At 41.1% G+C, this 19550-nt stretch overlaps 1 protein-coding gene across 1 annotated transcript in view; it reads right to left on the reverse strand.

Annotated features, from left to right (window-relative positions):
• LOC133992613 (obg-like ATPase 1) overlaps window positions 1–19550 on the reverse strand; it is a 43565-nt gene that overhangs the window by 5524 nt on the left and 18491 nt on the right. The window contains exons 5-9 of the mRNA XM_062431299.1: window positions 19262–19437; window positions 15484–15561; window positions 15033–15130; window positions 1606–1746; window positions 962–1058 (exon numbers count right to left, since the gene is read on the reverse strand). Of these exons, the coding sequence (XP_062287283.1) occupies window positions 962–1058; window positions 1606–1746; window positions 15033–15130; window positions 15484–15561; window positions 19262–19437 (590 nt within the window). The remainder of the gene's footprint in view (window positions 1–961; window positions 1059–1605; window positions 1747–15032; window positions 15131–15483; window positions 15562–19261; window positions 19438–19550) is intronic.

The raw sequence follows: 19550 nt of genomic DNA on the forward strand, positions 1-19550 counted from the left end.
GCCATTATTGCTGTCAAATAAACAGAATTTAACAAAGCCTATTCAACAAACTGAACAATGAGAACCTGGAGAATTTCCTTATTATTTGCCACTAAAATGTGGACACTGATGCTACTCATATTCAGGGAACAAAACCTTATGTAAAAGTTTTATTCAGTGTCAAAATTGCAATCCCTTAAAATATTTGAGGATATGGACGAATGATTAGTATACAATCCAAATCTTAAAAAGTTTCTCAAAAAGTGACTTTGTTGTATATTTTAACCACCTACATGTAACTCCTGAATCAGTCGAACACCTTATTATAGCTGCACTCAATCCTCCCATTTGCTCAAAGAAAAAAGAGAAGATTCTTTTTACACCACACCAGCATGCAAAGCCAACATCTGTATTGATGTAAATGCTGCGATCCCGTTGCACAAAGCTCTCAGCGGGCCGGGCTCAGTAAACTGAGACACACAGGGAGGAGGAGCTCCCAGCAAGGCCCACAAACAGTCGAATGAAAAGCGACATCAATTTTGGCACAGACAACCTCCGTCACACAGATTAGGCAGGCACAATGCACAGGCTCCTTATCTCCAGCGGCAGGAGGAGGGCAGGCAGATCTGCACAGGATGGAAACATTCTCATGGACGTAATGGGCAAAATCAATTGTTGCCCTCCTCAATCAATGTAGCCCCCACTTTCACTGTTCAGCAGCTCACCAGTAATTGAAGTTATCCTTGGCCTGTAATGACTAGCTAAAGCACAACCATGACAAAGTTGAAAGTGTGTGATATCAGTGAGGGTGCCAGCAGGGTGGAACGTGGGACACTGTGTGTATTCATTTGTGTGTGTGTGTGTGTGTGTGTGTGTGTGTGTGTGTGTGTGTGTGTGTGTGTGTGTGTGTGTGTGTGTGTGTGTATGTCTGGTGCACACCCTCACAGTCTGCACATGTGCACAGCAGGCAGCTGACTCTTACCCGAATGGTCCATGCACGGACCTCATCTGGTCCGGCAGTGAAGAAGTACTCCAGTTGCAGGGCTCCATAGCCTGTCTTGATGATCTTGGTCAGGGCGCTGGTGGGGAGAAATTTCAGCTTGAATCGAAGGGTCTGAACTGTTTAAGTATTCTTTATTACCGCAGACGCCTAGACCAAGTTCACTTCAGTGGCAAGGCCCCATTCATTCAAATATAAACTCATTAAGTGAATAAGATGGGTCACTTCGTTTCACATAAGACATTCAACTCTCCAATGGTTTCTTTGATTAATTAGAAAGCTTGTAAGCTCATTTAGCATTTTTTAGAATTCAACCCGATGCCTCGTTCTGTGCCGCTAGAGAAAAAAAATCAGCTGTCACAATTTTTCTCTCCATAGAGGTTTTCACACGAGAACAATAAACCCAAAATGCCCAAGTTATAATTATACCTACAGATGACAGATGACAGTTAAAAACTTAATTTAGAGGAAAACCCTTTGACTGAGTTGTTCAGTAAGAAGAGGGATCCTTTGCTTTATAATGGTAATTACTCTGCCATTTATTATTCTATCAGCACATGCAATTAAAGGAGTGCATGGAGGACACAGCTGATAATAAAGTGTGGGGAGACTGAATGCTAATTAACCTCTGCGTCTTGTGCTCTGTGCAGTACTTCTGTCTTTCCTCTTCACTCTGGTCCTGTAGCTGGCTCTCCAGGCCGCCGCTGAAGGGGATGACCAAGGCCCCGGGGTCGTGACTGTCCACCCACTCCTTTATTTTCACCAACCTGGTGAAACGGTAACCACAAAACTAGTTAGAGGACTTGATTAACATGAAACTATTTGTTATACGCTAATGGATGCATATTCATGAGAGCAGCTGAACAGAACACTTTATTTTATTTTGAGTCTGACGTTGCCTCCAAGATTTTTCAACATGTGCTCATATAAAAGAGCACAGATTCACAAAGATTTAAAAAGAAATACACACTTCATGACCAATGATGGAAGAAGTATTTAGATCATTTACTGAAGTAAAAGCAGCGATACAACACTGTTAAAATACTCTATTACAATATAAGTCTTGCATTCAAAATATTACTTAAGCACCAGTAGATGTGCAGATGTATTTACAAGTGTACTTAAATGATCCCCTTTAAAGTGTTGTATATATACAGGATCATTATTATTAATGGATTAATGTGTGATTAGGACTTTACTGTCACGTTGGATGTCATTTTAACTACTTTTCTATACATTTGGGCAAATTCATTTGCAAAAGCCTTGATTGTATTTGCCATTTCTATCTCTATCAACTCTTTTCTCTGAACATCGTATTTTAGAGGTTGATTACATCATTTGTATAAACTTGCAAAATAACTATAGCTGTCAGATAAATGTAGTTGAGAAAAAGTCCAATAATGTATAAAGTAGCATAAAATGAACACTTAAATACTTGAGTAAATGTATAGTTACATTCCACCACAATTCATTGCGCACACAGAGTTTTTGTTCCTTTGCTTAATTTTTATATAACACACAAAACGTTAATTCACCCAGTAATTATTCAACTTAACATTTACCTTGAAGCCAGGAAGGAGCAAAACTAACCACTAAGTGTTTCCTTACTTATAAATGTCTTTGTCATTCTCTTAACCGCCTAAGTTTTTTTTTCTTTTGTCTTCCAGTCCAGCAGGACACCTGACATTGCAGGACAAAGATATCCTCACAGTTAATGGTAACTCTCAGTCAGAACAATATAAGGGGGTTAGGGCAATTATGAGATTAGTCCCACAAACTCTCAGCCTGGGATTGAACAGGTCTCAAAGAACAGCATCACACAAATCCATTTTCACACGGCGGGCTGACAGAGCTCCTGGGCTAGATTGATTCTAAAGGGTCCCTGTCATTATCTGTAATCCTAGTTTCCTGTTTAAAGCCCATAAGAATCAAAGACTGGGAGGGACCCAACCACCTCAATACCACATCTATTCCAATAACAATGTCACTACTTTATCACCTACAGCCACATATCACTGCCGATGCCTAATGGTTGTCAATATACAATATATGACAGGGTAACAGGTCCAGGAAGATGACAGTTTTGCTTTGAATGGATGTTTTTCCCAACAAGGTAGAATCACACGACAGGGTAAATCTGAAATGCCTCATATGTCTGTCTGTTCAGGTGCACATCTATTAAGAGACATAACCTAATATTTCCCTTTCTGTTTTGTATGCAAAGATGATGTTTGACTGCCACTGCAATAAGGTGTTCACCGGTGTCTCACTAATAAAGGACAGAAAAGTAAAGCATATTTAGTCAAAGCCAAAAACCTGAAAACATAGGAGATGGCTGCTGCTCCAAAAGGAGAAAAATCCAATCTGAGATAATAACAGCTATAGCTTGTCACTTTTATCAGCACAGCTAAACTGTCTCCCCTGCCAATGCTTGATCTTTTTTCTATTGAATACCTTGTTCTAAAATGTAAACCTCCATACTCCCTGACGGTGCATATAATCCGCGGCTCCACCCAAAATGTGTCATTGTTGGTGATATGAATATACATGTTGAGGACAACTTTCATTTTAAAGTGGAGTTCCATATTGGCCGGAAGCGGCATGTTGATGTCCCTACTCACACTAGGAGGCACACACTTAACCTGGTCGTCACTGACTCCGCCACCATCAACAACCAACAGGTTTATGATCTAAGTTGGTCTAAATGGATTTGACATTCCTGTCACCCCCTACTAAACCTAAGCGTGAAAGCGTCAAATGCTTTTTTGGAACTGGAAAATCACTGACCCACCCATCATGACTACGGACCTCCAGCAAATCACGTGCCCAGCTTCTGCATCAGTGGAAGAACTAGTGGCACTCTACAATAAATCTTGAGTAGTGGCTTTGAGCTTCATTCCCCTGTCAAGACATGTGAGGTCTATTTTTCTCACTCTGTTCCCTGGTTCACTCATGACCTGGGGAAAATAAAGACAGCTGGACGTGTTCTTTCTCCTGATTCTCCAAGACCTGAGCATGTATTTGACACTGTAGATCACACTATCCTTTAAGAGTGCCTCCACACAAGTGGACTGAGTGGTTTCAGTCCTACCTAGGTCCAACCATGGTTTCAAGACTGAGTATGTCTGACTGGGAGGATGCAGGTCTAGTTTGTTTCATCCTGTTTACCCTCTACATGCTTTACCTTGGGCATGTCATCAGCAGACATTGGATGTCTTTTCATTGCTATGCTGATGATACTCAGCTGTGCATCGAAACTTCCCCACACCCTTCTGCAGCCCCATCACAGCTCACCACCAGTCTTAAGGAGACAAAGAACTGGATAAGCACACATTTCCTCCAGTTAACCAGCAGCGAAACTGAAGCTCTCCTTACTGGCACTCTACACCAGATTCAGTCAACCCCCATCCCCAGGACATCCCCCTTTCCTCCTCAGTCACCAATCTGGGTGTTAGGCTTGACACTCAGCCAACTTTTGATGTCCATATAAGACATGTATGTAAAGTCTCTTTCTACCGTCTCAAAAACACCTTTAAACTCTGCCCCTCTCTAATCCTATTAAATGCAGAAAAACGTGTCTATGCCTTTTTCTCCTCAAGACTGGACTACTTCAATGTGTGCATCACAGGGATCCCGAGCAGGAGAATCCAGGAGATCCAGTACATTCAGAACAGTATCCTGACACGAGTGCAATAACAACAATTCTGTTTTCATTGTACTGTCTCCTTCAGGGTTGACCACAAAGTCCTGCTACTCACATACAAATCCATCAATGGGCATGTGCTTCCCTACCTACAGGAACTGATCACAGCACAAACCTCCATCCGCACCCTGAGCTCTATCAACAGCTTGCTCCACTGGGCCCCCAGTACTAAGTTCCACACCATGGGGGATCGAGCCTTCTGCTCTGCTGCACCACCCATATGAGCAGCCTTCTTAACCATCTGAGGGCAGTAGAGATGCTGGACTCTTTTAAAACAGGCCTAAAAACCTTTCTATTTATGAAAGCTTTTTCATCTTAACTCTTATTACTATTTTCTTTATGTTGTGTGTTCTATGCTATTTGTACTGTAGCACTTTGGGTTTCACTAGGGATGAAATGTGTGGTACAAATTAAATGTATTATTTATTATTTATTATTTGGTGGCACATTATTTGCATTCCTCAGGTATTGCGTTTCTACAGGCAGCTGAATAATGATTCACAAATCACTCTCTCCACACCAGTCAAGGGCTGTGATCCTTTGAATAGACTATTGTACCTGAGACTGTAATTGGTGAAGACTTGACAGAGCCGAGCCAAGCCAGCCAAGTAACAAAGAGGCTCTTGGTGGAGGGCTGAGGGATGATTTTAATAATGTGAAGGCGAGACAGAGAACGTGAGCTGCAAATGAGCACGGGGGTCTCTGGGTCCTTGCACTGAGTGACACAGGACCAGACAAACACCTTGCCACAGGAACATGAAACACCCCCTTCCCTCAACTCCAGAAACAAAGCACTGTCAATTAAGAGCTTTGATGCTCCGTCAACATGACTCCCAAAACCAATTCTGTCGACTTCACTGCTGTCTACCCACGCCACTTTGCAATTTGTATTTGAATCCTTTCCAATTATTTGTGAGAAATTTTATATGGATTGTGTAAATTGGGGAAAATGTTTATGTAAAACATGCCATAAATTTTTTTTTTGCCTTTTTTCCCATCTTTCAGTCCTTCATGATATTTCAAATGATGAAGGATACTTTCATTCACAGAAAAATCAAAGTGCTGATGAGAATTATGTTTCACTGTGTCGTGGCCTCTTTATGTTTACGGCTTAGTCATTTCTGTGACATATAGTGTGTCCTCTTTTTCTGTAACATGAGAAAAAAGACTTGACTTACTTTTCAAAAGGTTTATTGGCTAGATCTCTTTTCGTAAATATCCTCATCTTTTAAGACAAAAGTGAAAAGACTAAAAGTGGATTTGTAAAATGTAGTGTAACATATTTGTTAGCTGAGGTGCTCTTTTAAAAAGCTTTAACAAGTCTGGGTTACACCAAAAAAAGAGTGTGTGAGTGTGCGTGTCTTGTCAGTCTCCCATTATGTCCCGGCATCGAGTGCCATCTCTCACTGCTCGGTTAATAGAAAGATTCAGCACTTTCTGGTCTTGATATCCTTCTCTGAACAAATGATGCCTGAAATTTTTATTCTTTTTATAATGGAATTCCAATGGCCTTTGCAAATCAAGTGGAAATTTTTGCATATCAAGTGGGAAAAATTAAATGTTAACCACGTTTTAATGTGATTAAGGGTGACAGGGACATTATTTCTGCTAATCATTCACCAGCTTGAAGGCTCAAACAAGGCAGAGGAACAAGCCATGTTTGTGCTCTTCCTGATGCTCTATGACAGCAGTTTTCTTCAATATGCTTTTATCTAACTTTTACAGATCTAAAACACAAAATAGATTTAGCTTTCAGTTCACAAACATCATTAGTCTGTTTATCTTACATCTGGAAGATGGCTTTAGATTTGAAGCTTGCTGCAATTACAATACATCTAATTTAAAGCTCTTCATATTGTTAAATGACAAAATGAAATTTCAAAAAAAGCAATTGGAGCTTCCACAACAGACTGGGTCTGAATGGAGACGTCCCACAGGGGTCCACCCTCTGGGGCTAGTCTATTTGTCTTTTTGTGTGAGAATCCTGAGGGGGGGATAATTCCTGTGTTTCTGCATGCCTGGGGCTTCCCTGGGCTTTGTCAGAGCTTTGATCTGCTTAAATGGCTCAGGAGGGGAAAACAATGGGAGCTTCCAAAGTACAGGGGCAGGTACCTGAGACAATGACCTGGGCCTGCGTATAACATACATTCATACAGGTTGGCTTTATTTGGAGTGCTTAGCCAGTTAAGCCTGTAAAAGGTGGGCCATCATCTCCAGTTTGAGTGTTCCTTTCAGATGCAATTGAATGCTGACTGACCTGAAGAGTAATCCACTACCTGGGTCCTCCACAGTTCCATCCCTGACACACCCGCAGGTGAAGGACCCAGCACCTGAACCTGCCAGCCTTATGTGTTGCTAAGATATTTCACATTTCTTTGCAGCTGCTGGCTTGCATGCCAGGCAAAGACTCATCAAGTAATAAACCCTGGGTCCCCTCTGTTCTGATGGTCACAGGTTGCAGGGAAGAGAATCCTAGGGGGTTAGGATGCTGCGGCACACAGCATATACTAACTCCCTCCCCTTTCCTTCCTCTGTGAAGGGAGACAGAAATGAGAGGTATGAGCTCATGGTGGCTTTTGAGGCTGGGAAGTCGGGGGCTCTGTGGGAAGCTTTTCATCCTCCCAGTGGTGCGCTCCTGAGCGACGAGAGTGCAGACGCTCTCTGCTCCCTGTGGCCATGGCTGCATGGAAAGCCATTACACATCAGTATCTGAGAAGGAAGGAGATCTGACACACACACATATACACAGACACACACACAAACACACACACACACGCACACACACAAATACACACGGACATACTATTGCCAATATTGTCAACTTCTTTCAGCCTTCAAAGCAGTCATGGGCTGGAGGAAACAGAACCCAGTGCAGGCACAATGGGAGCAGCTTTAATTAAGAGCATCATCTCACATCATACCTAAAACAAACCTCGAGGGTGGGCTTGTAACAAGCTTTTTTTGAACACGTTTTTTTTCCCTTTGATAACTAAACCCATTAAACTTTTGAAGACAAATATTGTGGCGTTAAATGTTTGCACATGATAGCTAAAAAAGACAGTAACAGACCAACTTTCCCAGTTTCATCTTTATGACGATTGTTGAGACATTATCAAAGCTATGGCCTTGTCTAGGGCTTTTTATGAGAGCTGGATGAAAAACATTGGAAATTCAAACAGTAACTCACGAGAGTACATTGTACATCACCCAAAATAATTCTCTATATGGGGTATCCATGCTGTCATTCACAGCGGTTGACTGGGCGAGAGAAAATAAGGGGGCTGGGGTAGAGTGGGGGAGTCATCAAGATGTGACAATTGTGACAAGAGCAGGCAAAGTGTAGCGCCGAAGAACACCACACGGATTTCTCCATCTCTTCTTTTTTTCCTGGATGACAGCTTAATGTCTACCACATGCAATATTTATTCTCATCGTGTGTCAGACTGTCTAGCTGTCCTAGGGAGTACAAAGAATGCCACTTATTAGAATAAAAGCAGAGGGAAGGTAATCAAGGACATATGTAACATCAGCCAATCATGCCCCCTTCCAATCCAGCATCTTTTTTCCAACAATAATCCTGATAATAAGCGTTGAGGAGCTGTATGTGGCAACACTAAATTCATTTATTTTTCTCATTAGAGCTGGCAAGGCTGCAGGCGACTCACTGTGGCATGTGTGTTCGCTCTAAACCTTATCACAAAGATAATAAAAAGCATAGCCCAACAAAGCCAAGGCTATCAAAATGTATCATTAGACACACTTGAAACTTGCAGACATTTCTTTTTATGTCTGCAAAGCCAAACTACAGGATTTACAGGGTGCCTTCAGGAGAAAGCAGTGCTGCTACAGAGGTGTCTACATACATTATGAACAGCAGGAGACTCACTCAGCATTAGTGTCCTTGGACTCAGGCCTGATAAATGAGGAAGAAGTGACAAACTGTATTGGATTTTGGAAAGCAAACTGATTTCTTGCAGGATCATTATAAAGCAAACAAGAAGCTCATTTGCTTTTGCGACAGAAGAAATGTCTTTTGTCCCAAGTTTAGGGTCTATCTCATTAGTTACAACTACAGCACCATGTCTTGACCACCTGGACACAACAAAGACAACAGGGTGACATGTGACATGTCAACAGTGTCCTTTCATTTCTTGAACTAGGGGCAGTCAATAACTGTGCTAACTGGACCGACAGGACTTAATTAGCACCATCTGTTTGAGTTTTACCTGTCCTGTTGTTTTCTCTCATTGAAAACAAGCTAAAAGGATCCATTAGGACTGACTGTGGGCAGTACGGGTACACATCTCACCGTGGAAAAGTGATTCTCAGGATCCCACACTTGTGCACAGTTGTCCACTGTGCACAAATGTGGGAAATAGAGCAAGTGATCGTATATCTCCCACATGGCTTTGAAAAGTGAACTGTAACTCCCAAGATAGTAGTTCCTAAAAACTTGGATGGAGTCAGTGGTTTTGCACTAAATAAAGTTTCAGTTGTGTTTATGGGAATTATGGTTTGGAGTGGCTGAAGTGGGTTGCAGAGACTGCTTTCATGGAGTGGCTTCAAGTGAATCATAATAACCCCTTCCCCCTCACCCCATCTCAGTTTTTCTGCTGTCTCTAAAATCTTGAGGGGTACTTAGAAATTGCCAGCTTCTTGTCAAAAATGATCAGACAAAAAGAAAATATATATTACTGAGCTTCTTCAAAACCCCCCAAAAATTGATATCCAAAATATAAGTCAAAAATATAAGTCATCTCTATAGCTGAGAAGATTAAGGATCTATTTACCATATGATCTGTTTTGAGAAGACATACAGACGGGTGACAAATTAAAGGAAAAACCAACATAAAGTGTCTTATGCCAGAACAGGTTCATTGTACCCTGGCATTGATTCTACAAGTGTGTGACCTCTACTGGAACACTGTTCTTCCAAAATATATTCCCTCATTTGGTGTTTTGATGACTGTCTGACAAATTGGTCCAAAATCCTCCATTCAATTGGGTTGAGATGTGGTGAATGTGAAGGCCATAACATGTGATTCACATCATTTCCATACTCATCAAACCCCTCGTGTCCTTTGGATGGGGGCATTGCCATCCTGGAATAGAAATGTTTCATCACAGGATAAAGGGGATCACTAACCAAACCCAAACCAAACCATGCCAGCAAAATGCCCCCCACTGCAAGCATTCAGACCTATATTGGTTTTTCCTTAATTTGTCATCCACCTGTAGGTAAAACACATTTAAGCTTCTGAGGCAGCACATTTGACATGCTGCAACTCTTGGTGGAGCCTCCTCCACTTTAATTGTCAAAGCTCCTCCTACAGGTCAACTAGAGAATCCGATTCAGAAAAGTATTTTTCCTGTCTCCATCGTTCTTAAAAAACATGGGTGGATTTATTTAAACTTTGCTCCAGAGATGTCACCTAATATCTACACTGTCATTTGGGGTGACACACCAGTTATTCTGGAGTCACTCAATACCTTACAATATAACTTCCTTACCCTTCCCTAAAAAGACAGCAGACTCTAATCTTTAAAAAAGAAGTCACACATTCACAGTTTGAAGAAATAAGGCAAAGTAATTTCTTAAAATAGCTGATAATACTGAGTAGTATAAATAAATTGAGCAGTCGTTTTTCAAAAAGGAGTAAATTGTGCATTTGTTGGGGATTACTTTCAGCTGCAGATACACATGGTTTCCTAGCGAGTATCCACAGCAACATGATGGTGTCCATGTTCACTGTAATGAAAGATCATGTGACCCAGTACAATGATGTGGCTTATTGATATGTTCCTAATAGTTTTTGGATGACAATGCAGACCATACCTGTTAGGAGAATTTTTAGGAGAAGATATTTGTTAATTAATAAATAGACAAATAGAATATTTAAAGACGTATCTTTTAACTTACACTGACAGGAAAGGTAAGTGTTTAGTGTACTGTTTAAGGACACCTCAACAGGTAACAATGCTGTCTGCTGAGATCAAACCAATCACTTGTAAATCCCAGGTCAATCTCACCAAACAAGTTTCTTTTTTAAAAACATAGTTATCTAAAAATGTGGCTCAAGAAGATTCCTCACATTTTTTATTTTATGGCATGTCTTGCTCATATATAATACCAAACCAGACACATTTGGGCAGGATTAATTACAGAAAATCAATTTATGCCTTAGTGGCATCAAAAAATAGGATTAAAAAAGGTTCACTGAAAGAGCAACTGTGGTGCACAACTATGTTAGCTGTGGTTTCCCAACATAAAGCAGAAAGAAAAGCAAGACAGAAGTAACTAATGTGATGCACACTGAGAGGCAAATCATGTTCAAACATATACTGAACTGTGAGTTTAAATGAGTGTAATAATAAGACTTAAGGTAAGTCGATAAAGACAGAAGAACACATGTCTGTGCCCATACTGTACAAACACACATACAGTGCACACAAACACTTTCATAAAGGCAAAAATGCAGTCACCGTCCCTCTAAAACACACACACACACACACACACACACACACACACACACACACACACACACACACACACACACACACACACACACACACACACACACACACACACACACACACACACACACACACACAAGCACAGTTAATAAAAGCTTCAAGCAATGGTACCCTGCAGTTCTTACACTCACCAGGAGAACCCACATGGCAGAAGCATTCTCAGACAGGTAACGCTTGCTGGTTTCCTTAAAGGTCAACTCATCTACTTAAGAGGCACCAATTTACTTTAATGCACATTGTCCAAAAGAAGGAAAAAAAAAGAAACGACAAGAAAGACATCACAGCATATCTGAAGTGTTCTCCACTTTGTCTTTTGCCTTAACAAAATGTGTCTGCTCTTAGTTCTCTGAGGAGGATGAGGATTACATAAATATCTGATACGGAACCTATTAAAAGAAATAAAGATGGTGAGGCAACAAGCTTTTAAAATAAACAGTATCTTAACTGACAAGTGAAAACACACAAACACTGGGAAGGCTGTAGCCACCACATCATCAACAGCGCTCTAATGACCCTCTCTAACACACAAACTACAGAATGTGCACCAGAGAAAAAGTCTTCCAGGCAGCTCACTGACGCCGAGGAAAAAGGAGAAAGCCTCTTGATAGACTCTTGTAGATGCCATTCCCTATCACGCAATGCCTCTCAGTCATAAACACATGACAAATGCGGCCTTAATCATTTTTTACGAGCGGGGATGTGCAGGGGGCAGTGCATGGCTAGAGGGGAGAGGGGAGCGGTGAGCAGCAGGCGGCCCCCTCTGCACAGAGGAGAGGGCTGTGTGGTAAAGTCTCCTCTGGAACATCACTCGGCCAGCGAGCCTTTGATCTCCACACCGCAATTACGCCAGCATCCAAATGAGCATGGAGTCGCCTCTGAAACAGACTTCAAACATGCACATGTACGCATTCTCATACACATGCACTGTATAGGATTGGAGCCATGTGCTCCTCTCAACAGTAAATGATGTACTGTCTCCAGCAGAGAACCTGGGGATGAAAGGAGGCCTTGCTCCTCGTCTGATCCTTCCATTAATGATGGCTTGCTAAAGCTAATACTGTGTATTCTTGTCTAAACAAGGGCAGCCTGGTATGTGGTTCCTGTACTCCAAACAGGATGATCTTGGTTAACAATGGACTGTTTCTGGAGTCGCAAAAAGTCTGATAGAACTACTTTAACCTTGAATGTGTGACAAAAGCAGGCGCAATAATTCAGTGTTCTTAAAATAACTGTCTCCACAACTTGCAATTGAGCGTTAATACTAATAAAACCAATTAACTCATATACATTAAACTCCCCAAATAATGTTTGGTAATGCAAGTTGGTGAAATAAAAACATTAACATTAACATAAAGCCTGACAGGCAGCATGCATTGAACAAAACACCTCAAATATAAAACAGTGCTTGAAAAAAAATGCAGGGAACAGAATCTGTGAAATGGCTTGAATGAGAGAGAAGATGAAATTGGCTTATTTGCCTCATTCTAGGATTCGCCTTCTTTTCCTCCACACATTAAAGCTGAGATTGCAATTTGTCTTGCGTTTGCTTTGAATAGTCCTTAACCGTATCATCATCTCAACTGTGCTGGTGGAAAAACACGGGAGCATGGCGACAGCCAAATGGCAGTCTGGCGTCTCTGCTGCAGACTAGCTGCCATTAGGGCTGAGAGCAGCATTTATTGTATACAATTAGGGCCAGCTAGATCTACCTGTAATCATCTCCATACAGGTGTGAGCTCCTCTCTGGACAAGGGAAGTGACTCATCACTTGTCAAACATCAGCACTTTCATGTTGGCATTGTTCACCGTAGGGCCCTCAGGACACCTGAGCACTACTGTTTGCCTGTTTAAAACGCTCTATGATTTATTGCGTTTCACAGTTTAAAAAACACACACGCAATGAGAAAAAAACCCCTCTCTTCCTACTGATGACGGATGTTCCACATGCCATGAATCATTTGATTTATGTCTTCTTTCCCTCCTCCCTCCGTCTGACAGTCATACTTTTGTGTCAGGAACATTTTAGCAAACAGTCATAGGTAAACAACTTCCCTTGTATCACAATGCTGCCAAGTAAAGCACTACAAAACAAATTTTGTAAGAACTGACACCACAAGCCTAGAGGGCAATTGGAAGAGTGTGATAACAATCCACAAGTTGGTGTTATTGACAAAACGGCTGATGTGTGGAAAAGTAGCCCTTTCAGATATAATGGATGTCTAACACCAGTTGTCTAGATCTGCTCTCGCTGCGGCCGGATGAACATTACTTTAAAGAAGTGTCCCTGACAGAAAAGGAGGATCATAGACTTGAAAAGTTTATATTAGTGCATTAAACGTCATCCTCAGTCAGTACAGATTATGAATGGTGTTTCCTCGGCAATGTTAAAAGTACAAACCTCTGTAGATTAGTATCAAAAAGCAAAACACCCATCTTCTTCTACTCACCATGTGTAAACAAAGCCTCAGTTGTCTTTTTAATCTGTGGGAATCTAACAGCTGTAAAGTGAAACTTGTAAAGCATGTTGCTACTATTCTTGTCTTGAGCAACAACATGTGAGGACAAAACCAAATATTTGGAGCAAAGCCATTTCAGATTTTACAGTATATAAAGTTTGCACAAGGAACTTTCATTCTATGCTGATTTTGGGGGCCCCTGTGGACAAAAACAGCAGTGCTCCTTGGAGAGAAAACTGCATTTCCCATCAGCATCATTGCTTCATGTCGTAAACATTTGATCTGGCATTTGTGTTGTATGGGAGTGAAACGACGCAACTTATTTTTAAAACTTTTTTTTAAAAACACAGCTGTTGCAGGATGCATAGTGAGGAGGTAATGTATGTGTTTGTGGCTATGTAAGAATAATAAGTGTAATATGACGACGGTCACTACTCTGTTCTCACTCCCTCTCTTCATTCACTCTCTAGCTTGCTCAACTAACGCTGCTCTCTCTTTTTTCTCTCATCTTTTTTTTTAAAAGAGTCGGAAAGTCAACAAGTCTAACTTTACTTTTAATATTATGAAATGAAGAGAAATGTCTTCCTCTTGTCCTAATAAAATCTTTGTACTTCCTCACGCTACAATGCTACATTTAATGTAAACAAACACTTCCGGTCTGCGTGCTGTAAATCGTTTCATCTGATTTTTTGGGGAATCCGACCCAGTGGCAGGCATTTAGAATAACTTTATAGAAATAGTCAATCTTCTTGCTGATGGTCTCATTTGCATATGTAGGTCATACAGAGGCATCAGTATTAAGTTGAGACTGTTTCACAACCAGTTAAAAACTCCTCTTAGTTGCTTTAAAGAGTTATTCTTATGATTTATTGACTGTCTCCAGAAGTTATGAATTACTTGTTTGGCTTTGAATGTACTTGTGTTTGTTGCTTTGTCATTTAAAGCTTTCACTCTCTTTGATATCATATGGAAATGAGACATTTTGATGGAAAATGGAGACCATATGTTAGTATGTGCTTAATGAAGTACAGAGTCTGGGGGCTGGTTGGGGTTTGCAGAGCTGGATGTTATGTTAGAGCATACTTAGTGCCACCTCCAGGCAGATCCTCTCACAAAGATATGACCGTTACTGTCAGCAGGAGCTCACAGTCAGTAGATCAGTGGGAATAACTCACACACACACTTTTCACACCCAAGCAGATACAAAAACACATGCACACATACTTTTTGTAACTGAGATGCAGATCGAGTCAAAGTTGGTAGAAATCAATGTAACTCCACACATAAGTAAAAGGAAAGCTCTTTTGTGATGATTAATGAGCGCAATGAGTCGACTGCCGCCCTTCTTCGAAACACTTACCATTTGTTCTTTTTCCTGATGTAGTCTTTCTCCGAGAGGTTAACGAGGTAAATCATTGGTTTGGATGTCAAAAACAAGTATTTGTTCAACACTTCAATCTGTGACAAAGACAGACATGGCAAGTACTGAGAATCTAAACTTTCCAAAGTAGCTTTTGAGGACAGCACAGACAGAGATGATTGAAGCCAAATCAAATTAGGGTCTGGTGTAAAAGCACGGTGGGGAGCAACTATAAAGCCGTTAAATCAGGATCAGCACGGCCAGATGTCATTAGCTTGTACAAAAGTAATGTCAAAATACAACCAACAAAAGGCTGTGCATAATATTAACTTGGGATTTGCACAAAAGAGGCTTTGCTAAATTAAAAAAAAAATGGAGGAGAAAACTGCAGTTGGACTTATAACCAGGATAAATCACATTAATAAATTTAACTGTAACATCAAAGGCTTACCTCCTTGTCGTTCCAATCGTGATAGCGGACGTGTTTCTTTTCATCCAGTACCCAGCTCTTGATTTTGCACATAACGTCCTGTTTGGGGTTAAAAGAGAATGAACAAGAAGCCATTAAAGGAGATGAAAAAGAATATAAACCCAGCAGGGTATGGGGTAATTATTTCCTAAATGCATGGCATCCTGATGCCAAAATGAACAATGGCTGTGCTCACATTCAAGCAGGAGTGGCTTGGCTTTGACAGGGATAGCATGCACAAGACCCCCTTCCCTCCTCTAAATCATGACAAAATGCCTTCTGGGGTGTCTCGCTTAGAGTCACAGTTTTGAACATCAATATTCCATCGGGATGGTTTAATGAAAAGGATAGAGAGGAGACAAAATTGGAAAGAGCAGGGAACTAATTGGAAGTTGGTTAGTTAGGTGTAAATTATTGGTCCTTCCTCAGGCACTTTGCAGAATGTAGTCATACTGAATATGCACTAGTGAGGTACAGAACTAATTATTCACTGTTTCTTCTGGAGAAAATATTGAGCATTTCCAGCTATGTATGCCTCATTCATTACTGAGGTACTTGTGGGTTGAGACCACAGGCAAGACTGGGTCTTGACAGGATCTGGAAGCGGAAAAGGGTGGGAAAATGGGAGGGAGGTAGTTATAAAATTTGTAATAAAGAAATTGAGCCTATTATTGTTGATCCAGCCCCACAGAAATTAGCGGAACACATTCTTTTTGTTCCTGTCAACTTGACCTCCCCCGTCATATAAAAACTCCCCCACCCCCTGAAACACTCCCCCTACCTCCTTTTCCCTCCCCAAACCCTTGCAGCACTTCACAATCATACTCCCTTTTGAAAGAACTGAGGAAAAAATCCTGCCAGAGCCTCAATTACACAATGGCAGAAAAAGCTCCACACACTGACCCCCAGCCAGCTGCATTCACTCTCTGCACATCTCTCTCCACAGGAATTCTAAAGGCCTTTTAGTCAGGCAGCCAGAGTGCAGCCAGCGGGAGAGAGCGCAGGAAGAGCTGCATACACTCCGCCCGCGCCGGCCCAAGTCTTCACAGAGAGATTAATCATCTGTGAAATGGAAACAGCAAACGGCCAGTGACACAGGCTGAACCCGCTCCAGGTTTCCCTCATCAGCTCGCAGCCGCCGTGCAGCGCTCCTCTAACAGGCAGGTGTTAATAAAAGGCATATAGGTCCCACAGGGGTCAAACACATACGCCTGCCACCATGAAGCGCCGCTGGTGGGCTGGCTTCTTATTATTGTTTTGTAAGGATAGGGATTTTGAGGATTCATACGGACAAAAGCAATGAAACATTGTTCTTGTAAACACAGCACCGACAGAACGGGTTTAAATCTTTATAACAATGCATACATATGAGCCCTGCTCTGGCTGCAGGCACATAAATTCAGCTTAAACTAACAATGAAATATGAAGTGACTTTTTCATCTTGACAACAAGTTTTAACCATAATATACTACTTTACAGTAAATCCCAAAAGTGTGATTTTGTTGCATTTTCCTTACAAAATCTTATTTTCTCAACTCAAAACATAACGCATAACAGCAAATCTACAGCTGTAGCAGTAAGCATACAAAAACTCAAACCAATAAAACCTCCACCATATTTTTTTTTCATCAATTTTGCCCCCTACCGAGCAGATAAAACTACATTCCTCTCCCTAAATTATCCTTTGTTGTTTACAATTTTAATCATCCCCTTATGTTATTTATGTCTTGCCCAACATCCTGTTTCAGCAGGAAGTACATTAAAAAAAGAAGCAAGATGCCCTCAAAAGCTTCGTGTTTCATTTGTGTCACAAACTGCAGATGTTCAGCTTTATTCTTCTGGGAATACATGCCCTATACTTTATAATTACATACCACTATATGAAGTAGTTATTCTCCGCAGTAATATGGTTTGGTGCAGTGTTTTTATATCTTGTATTGAAGTAACAATGTGCAGTACATTTCCTAAACTGCCTGGATTTCTCTGCAAGAAACTACTTTGCACTTTCACTCCAAGACTCGATGAGAACAAACAGAAGAAAAAAAAGCAATTTAATTAAGCTGATTTTTTAATCAGGCATATTTTCCTCATTCTTATTCATGCAGCAAATCACTTGTTGGTTTAGTCAATTTGATTTCTACTGACAGAACATATGAACATGTGAGAAAGTCTGTTTCAATCAAATTTTTTATTTTAAAGACACAGCTTAATGCAAACTAGACTCATAAATGAGGTGTGTAAGTATGAAAGGTGCGTCGTCTTGAATCATAGCCTACCAGATTTATTAATGTGATGATAAATAGCTACCTAAATAGTTAAATTAAAGTTAAAGTTTCCCCTCCCATTTTAATTTAATTAAAACAATTTTTAAAAATGTACTACATACTGGATAAAGGCACTACTTCCTCATAAAATTTTAGGCCACATACAGATTGCATTTTGACAATGGAAATTTAACCTTAGTTCAAAAGTCTTTCAAATTACTCAATAAAAAAGAAATTCTAAATAGTTACCTCAGAATTTCCCTTCTATTTAATATTATCCAGTATATTTATTAAAGAAAATACAAGCACTATTATTTCTTTTAAATTGTACATTTACAGACGAAGGCTTGATGCATGCATTTTGCATATAGATGCCGGCATAAACATGTATATGTGACTATTAACAGCTGAGAGCATCAAACGCCAGGCCCAGTCTGTGAGACAATCACACAATCCCTTCCATCTAAAATTGTGGTGCAGCCTTTGATAAGCACCATTCTTTGCCATCTAAAGAGGTCTTCTATAGATTTCACTTGCCGACGTGTGCACAACCTTTGACAAGTAATGTAGATCATTTTTATTCATTGCCTAAAATTGTTAGCAATTATGTGCGTAAGCGGCCACCTGCCTAGCCTGAATGGCTCCTGTCTGTGGGGCTACAGGGGTGTTGGGAAGTGCTGTTGGCAGTAAAGGGGGGTGGGGTGGAGGGACGCTCAGGCACGGGGCCTCTGCAGCAGGTGAAATAGCCCCTCTCGTTAGTGTAATGAGTGGTCAGAGCCTCAGTGTGTCGGGGCCTGAAATTGGGCATGCCGCTTCAAGTGAAAGGCCAGATCCCCTCGCGTGCTTGCCCATCCTGTCCTGCACCGATGATGGAAGGGCATCATAAGACATTTACAACCAAATCATTGCACAAGTTGGCCATTCAGCCTCATTACCTTAACAATATGCCCAGCTGAATGTGTGTGCATCCACATACATTTTGATCTGACATTTAGTGGATTTTTTTTCTGATCTTTGCCTGCATTTTGCCCTGCACCTCGCTACAACCAAGGAATCCTCTGTCAAAGAATATTCTAAACATTTACGGTATTCATATCGAGGTATAGGCATATGTGTCACCCACTGTATGGCCTTACACAATTTCCCGAGCTGCTGTAGGTGTATAAGCATGAGCCAGAGCACTGCCATGATTTGAGTATTACTTTAGATGTAAAGAGCTGTGTGGAAACACTTTCATTAGCCCAGTGCTGTGACCCAGGGTCGGCAGCTGAATAAGTAACTCTCTATTAATGATTTCTACAGCAGAAAACCCCTGACCCCTGATCACTTTCAATCTCAGAAAGGGAGAAAAATGGGGCAGGGGGAGGGGTGAGACCTATTGGAGGGAGATTAAAAAAAACATACTTTTTTTTTCTCCTTGGCCATGTGTGTGGGAGGGTTATTATTTGTGCCTTGCTGTGAGGGGGAGCAAAGGGCCTGCTGGGACATTGACTCACGTATTCTGGTTTGAGTTTCTTGTCACCGCCTCTAATGGCAGTCTTCTCCAGCTTGTCAATAATAGGGACGATCATCTCCTCATCCTTCAGCCTCAGCTCCTCGTGGACGATCTCCATATCCCTCACGGGGTCCACTGTTCCCTCAACATGGATGATATCCTCATCGTCAAATGCACCTGGGGCGATGGGACACAAACACAGAGAGAGAGAGCATCAGTATAGAATTTTTTTTATTCCAGAAACGACAACACTGCATTACACAAACACATACAGTACATGCGACTGAATC

The sequence above is a fragment of the Scomber scombrus genome, chromosome 13 (genome assembly GCF_963691925.1).
Source record: "Scomber scombrus chromosome 13, fScoSco1.1, whole genome shotgun sequence".
Classification (NCBI taxonomy): Eukaryota; Metazoa; Chordata; class Actinopteri; order Scombriformes; family Scombridae; genus Scomber; species Scomber scombrus.